Genomic DNA, 6,750 nt, shown 5'->3' with positions numbered 1-6,750 from the left:
TAAACTACATATTAATTTACTCATAATGCAGAATAATGTTTGTTATATATGTGGTGGTGATGAATTCACTGTAATCGATGGTGCTTATGTATGTAATGAATGTGGTATTCAGTCTCAGGTTAGCTAAATTTTATTATGTATAAGTTAATATTATAAGGCTGTATTAACTTACAATTATAGAACTGCTATAAATTATTTGAATCATCTAATAATGATTTGAAGACTACAATTTTATTGTTTTTGTTTAATTAAATACCTTTTCTCGTAATTATTTTTCCTTAAATAAAACAACAATAATATATCACATTAAAATCTCTGTCCATATTCTTAACTCAAAATACTACTTGTAATTATTTAGTATGAATATCTTGCGCCTAAAATTAAAGAGTTGTCTTTTAAAAATTAATTTTGAAATTCATAATGATAAATTAGAGATAAGANAATTAAAGAGTTGTCTTTTAAAAATTAATTTTGAAATTCATAATGATAAATTAGAGATAAGACTATTATTTAGATCTAAAATATTTTTATTGTAGTATTAAATTCGATTATAATCCATAAAATTTAAGTTAAATTATCAGTATGATAAATATAATGATATGTGTCATTATGATTATTGAACAATAATTTTTGTAAATTATTCACAAAGTTTTAATTTAACAGACTGTAAGAGAAGTGCAAGTAAATTATGGTGAAAATAATAGAAATGGACCCGATGAAAGTGAAAATAGAGATTATGAAATAACAACTGGGTCTCAATTGAGTACTAACAAAAAACTACTGTCGTGGGAATGTTTCAATTTAATATTACTAGGACTTACACAAGAAGTAATAGAACTTGGTGCAAAACCATCACTGAAAATTACAATATTGCAAATATGGGTTCAATATTTGCAAGTAATTGAAGCTGCATTCATATCAAAAAAATCAAAAAAATTTCCTAAATTAAATACTTCTATAATTGATACGTATGTGACTGTATTAATTTAATTATTTGTTAAAGCATTTTTCTTTTAGATTAAATTGGATTGCATGTGAAATTTATAAGCTTAGTATAAATTAAAATTGTAACGTATACTTATCTCAATATTTATAAGATTCTTACTGAATATTAGAGCTTTTCCAATAGTTTTTTATGAATATTGCTTTAAAAAATATTTAAAGTGTATTTTTATTATTTCATTATGTTAATGATAATAGTTTTATTAAATAATACAAAAAAAGGAACAAATGCATTTTACCACCCCATCGAGTTTTTTCATTTTTTTTTTTTTTTNTAATGATAATAGTTTTATTAAATAATACTAAAAAAAAATAATTTACAATGATAATCTGTTTTTAAATTTTAAACAAAATATTTATTTAGACATCTAGTAAAAATTTAATAAGTATACTATTTTCTGTAAAAAAATTTATTGAAATCAAATGATTTTATTATTTAACATTTATTTTAACTTAAGTTTTATTTTTAAAAATGTGTTGATCCAAGTGATGGTGAAATTTTATATGGGATTAAAAATTTAAAGAAAAGATTATTAGGACCAAAACATGTATATAAAGTACGTGGTAAAAGAGTAAAACTTCGAACAAGAACATCTGTTTCTGCAAATTCAATGAATCAGTCTAACATTTCATCCATTCCGTTATCACAAGGTCAACAGCGGTATAGAGTAATGATATAATTTTTATACATTTTTTTGTAAATGAAGTATTTTTAATTCAATTGATTACTTTTAGATTAATCGTAGATTGGGTAAATTAGATCTTTCTCTAAGAACTTCTAATACTGATTCGATTATCATGTCTGATGATATCAGTGTGCTACAAAGAAGTTTAAAATCTGGTAAAGTCAAGTAAGTTACATTGTCAAAGATTTAAATGTTTTGTATTGTCAATGTTAATTTAAATTTTTTAGAGTTAAATTGTCTTCATCTATGAAAAAAGCATTGAACTCGATGGATTGTGAATCTATTCCTAATGATGAAAAACCTATCTTAAAAAACGTTCAAAAATCATGGGAGAACATAAAATTTAAAGATAAAAAAAACCATTTGACTTTAAAAAAGTTAATTACTATCATTCGTTTAGGATTATTAATTAATAAAGATGATATTTACTTATCAGATTTACTTAGGTAATTTTTTGTATAAAAGTGTGCTATTTGTTGACATTTAACCAATGATTTATTTTATATGTATCTAAAAATTAGTATTACCTAATTTTGTCGAGTTTAACCTTTAACTATATTGTATCTTTGAAAATTATAGACAATCCTGAATTGTATACCCCTTAAAATACATGACTATCAATATGTGTATAATATTAAAATATATTAGTTTTGAAAAAGTATTTTCTTTTTTAGATGGATTTATGAAGGACATCTTCATGTAAATCGTGTTAATCTTTTTTTACCTCCAAATGTACACCATAGTATTCCATTATCAGCTATGTTACGAAATACATCAAGGCATAGTTTGCATTTGGAATTAGCCATGTTATTGCGGTATTTACAAGCTGAACGACTACCTTCAATTGACTTTAAAAAGCTTGCTGACCGATTTTGTGATGAGTTACAACTTCCTGGTATTATAAATTAATAAATATTTCAATAAAATTAATTATCACTTAATGCTATTTCGCTTAATAATTTAGTTGAGATAAGCCTTATATTATCTATTTATAATTTAATCATATTTTTATAGTTGGTGTCACTGAATTTGTTTGTAAACTACTGCTTTTAATACCACCTAACATGGAGTTCAAAAGAGTTTTACCTGATCCTGAAATTAGTGTTATGTCCTATATACTTTTCGCTGTTAAGTTTTTATTTTGTCTTGATGGTATTTCTGAAGAATTCTCGTCTAGATTTGCAGACAATGTTAACAGGTTAATATATTTTTTCATCAAAAATATAAAATGTAAAATTATCAAACTAGGCAAGATATTAATAACTATTGTTACTTAATATAACTTAAAAATATGTAATATTTTTGTAATTTTATAGTTTGACTAACTTGTAATTAATTAAAGAGAGATTTATATTCTTTCTCAAAGAAAATTAACTTGAAAAATAATAATTCATAGAAAAGTTGTCAGTTCATACATTAAAAACCAATGTCATCCAACTGAAAAAAAAAATATGCCCAAAAAGAAATTCTTCTGTAATTTTGTCTTTTTTTGATAATTTTATAACAATTAAATAGAAAAACCCAAAATTAAAAAAAAATATTAATTTGTATATGTGTTCTTTTTTGCAACTGTACAATCCAAATACCAGTTTTATCCAATTATCAAAGCCATTCTAGTAACTATTATTTTAAAAGGCTATTATTTTTATTCTGTTACATAATCTCATAACAGATGTCATTTCTCAAACTCGCATGCAATTTTAATGAATGAAAAATAGATGTACTTTTTTGTTTTTAGAACAAATAAAATAGAAGATAGGTTATTTTGTTGGAATGATTATGTCAAGTTTATCGAATGTAGAAATGCTGTAGTTTCTAAGTATAATTTTCTGCTACATAAACAGTTATATAGTAGTAGTATTAGAAATACTCAATTATTTATAAATGACTGGAATATGATGCAGTCAACATTGCCAGTACAAAAAAGTAAGTTTTAAGTAAAATTTATTATAAATATTTTCTTGAAATTTTGGATATAATTTAACATCCAATTTACCATCAAACTTCAATGATAATAATACATACATGTATATAGAATGATTATTTCAACGCTAGCCATTTAATCTGTTATAAATTTTATTACAATAGCACAAATGATGTTTATGCTACTATATAAAATAATATATAGAGATAGTAGGCTTGGTAGAAGAGGCCAATCAATGTTGATACTTCATGACGGTGTAATCATAGATTAGTGAACCAATAGGTTGTAACGCTTTAGGTGCCTTCTGGGGTCACCAGGGATAGAGTGGACAGATAGATCAGAGATCAGGGGGTTTTGATGGTTTAATGTTTTATAGTGTGAACGTTTGTTGAATGTTTTAGCAGTTTTTTGGAATTTTGGTATGGAGAGATTATGGGAGGTATCATTGAAGACTTAAAATGGGGCTTTTGTTATTTGGTGGAGGCATTTGTTTTGGAAGTTTTGTATTTTATTGATGTCGGATGATTTGAGGGGTCCTTAAAGCTGGATGCCATATATCCAAATTGGTTTGAGGAGTAATTTGTTTATAAAAAGTTTATTTTTGAGATTGAAGTGTTGTAATGTAAGAAGGAAACGTGATTGACAGAAGAGTTGTTTAAAACGAGACTTTTGGAATGAATTATCCAAGTAAGGTGGCAGTCTAGGTGTAGATTCAGGTATCTGATATTTTGGGTGGTTTGTAGGGATATGTTATTGAAGTAAATATATGGGCAGACTGTTCATTTTAGAGTAATGGATGGATCTTGTCTCATTGATTTTTAATCCCCATTCTTTGTATCAAGTTGATAACAGATTGAGATGTTTTTGAATAAGATTTGTGGCCATTGCAGGATTGGCATCAAAGGGCTAGGAGAGCTTTATCGTCAGTGGTAGTGGTGTATGGTGTAGTGAGCTGATCCAAGATGAAAAGATTATATAACAAAGGTGCTGCAACAATAGGAAGATCGTATGATAAAAAGTGTCTATTTTCTAAGTAGATGTTCATAACATTTTTAATAGTGTGGCCTATTTATTCTAGACTATATCTGTTACTGGGGTGGATAGGTGTACATTTTTAATAACAACTTTTAGAGATTTGTTGGATTATAACTAATAGGTGTGATATTGGGTGTTAATATCTTTTAGGAAATGTATTAGCTTCCTGTAATTATCCATGTTATCTGTATGGATTTTGAGTTGATTCGTTGTTAATTTACAAGAAAAGGTGTCTGGGACAATGATCGAGATAAAACTTTTTCGCAAGTTTATGAAGTCAAGAACACCTTTAATGAAGATAGGTGATAGTAGTATGTTTTTTTATGCATTATTGTTGGTATCCGGTTATTCCTGATTAGGGCCATTAAATATATTATTGTTGACGTTAGGTCCTTCAGTAGAATGAATAAAATAGCGGTTTGAAGTTATGAATAACTTTTATTTCTTTATGTTGATAGTAGATAATGATTTCGGTGGATAGATGAGGACGATAATGGACATTTATTGTCTTTAGTTAGGTTATTATTATTATTATTTTTTGTTAACTATCTGGTTTTTTACGATTTTAATTGACAATACGGAACCGTCGAAGGTGATTTGAGAAGATAACATGTTGCTGAATGTTATCTTAAGTCCAAAGGTCTCTGCACGCAGCGTAGCATTAGTGCCTCATTTGAGTAGTATTGTACAATAGTTATGCACAATAATATTAAAAATATTACTTTGTGTGAACTTTTGAAAATTAAGTCTCAAAAATAAATCTTAATTAAGTGTGGAACACAATACTTGTCTATTGGCGGGAATTTCAGATTTTTCTATTTGGAGTAGAGCGATAATATATAACTGCAGTTCATGCAATAAAAAACAAACGAAAAAGGCATGCAAATATGCACTAAATACAGTAGACTATTCATTTAATTATTCCCCTTCTAAAAAATTTTGTAAAACAATGCATATACTTCTAAATTTTGGGGGNAAACATTATCATTTAATTATTCCCCTTCTAAAAAATTTTGTAAAACAATGCATATACTTCTAAATTTTGGGGGGGCCAATTTGTAAACTAAGGAGATGCTTAGACCTCTAAGGCCTATAACTAAAAACCTAAGATTATTTTAAAATAACAATTCATATATTTAAAATATGTAATTTATTTTTTATTATAAACTATAACATTTAAGTAAAAACCAATAAACTATTTTTTTCTATTTTTTATTTTAATCATAAAAAAAATGACTATAAATATAAATCTGAAATATTCGAGTAAATTTTGTACCTACTCAACTATGATTATAAAAAAAATATAATACTTAATCTAAAAATTAAATAATACTTCTTACTATCAGTGTTTTATTAATGATTGTCAACAAATAATTTTTTTACATTGAAAGTTATATTTGGTGAAATAAGTAGGATAAATAAATAATAATATTTAAAATACAATAAATTATTACCATTTATTTCTTCAGTTAGATTTAGATTCTTAAAATTTTTTTAACAAATGAATAGATAGAAATACACATGTTTGAACAGCTGAAGGTACTAGTAATAAACATTACTAGTACCTTAATAAACATTCCATTAAAATGCTTAGAATACATAAAACCCAATCAATATTATAAAAGAATAGAAATTACAATTACAAAAATAGGTACTAAAATGTTGCTGACGTTTTAGGAATGAAAAAAAAATGATTTAAAGAATTATATATTTAGTATTTTTTTACCATTGTTGAAAAAAGTATATTCTGAATTTATGGGAAATAATATGCAGGAATAGCTTCAAAAAACCAATTATATGACAAATATGCCTAAACACCCAAAATATTCATTGTTAAACTTCATATTTTTATTAAAATTGTTCAGAAATGAATTTGTAGCTCACTTAATATAGTTTCCTAAGATGCAAAAGCATGAACTTATATTCCCTGTTAATAATTTTTATAAATCAATGTCGAAATTATGTATTTCATATCAATTAGAACCATTATAGTAAAGTGTATTTCAATTTAAAAAAAATTTAGTAAATTTAAGTGATTTACATATGTAATGTATATTACATAACATAAATCTCTATTTAATTAAAATTTTTAATTAACATTTA

General features: G+C 25.3%; 1 protein-coding gene across 1 annotated transcript; it reads left to right on the top strand.

Moving 5' to 3' along the window:
• Nucleotides 1-15: 15 nt before the first annotated feature.
• On the top strand, nucleotides 16-3,614 carry LOC126909578 (TATA box-binding protein-associated factor RNA polymerase I subunit B-like; the record flags this gene model as incomplete). Its single annotated transcript, XM_050692014.1, has 8 exons — nucleotides 16-118; nucleotides 664-968; nucleotides 1,490-1,670; nucleotides 1,738-1,853; nucleotides 1,916-2,134; nucleotides 2,363-2,583; nucleotides 2,703-2,886; nucleotides 3,427-3,614. Coding segments are annotated over exons 1-8 (1,507 nt in total), but the record flags the coding sequence as incomplete, so codon positions are not given.
• Between the last annotated feature and the right edge of the window lie 3,136 nt (nucleotides 3,615-6,750).

Source organism: Daktulosphaira vitifoliae, unplaced genomic scaffold (assembly GCF_025091365.1).
Source record: "Daktulosphaira vitifoliae isolate Bord-2020 unplaced genomic scaffold, ASM2509136v1 Scaffold_608, whole genome shotgun sequence".
NCBI lineage: Eukaryota > Metazoa > Arthropoda > Insecta > Hemiptera > Phylloxeridae > Daktulosphaira > Daktulosphaira vitifoliae.
This window is presented reverse-complemented; position numbering and strand designations above follow the sequence as displayed.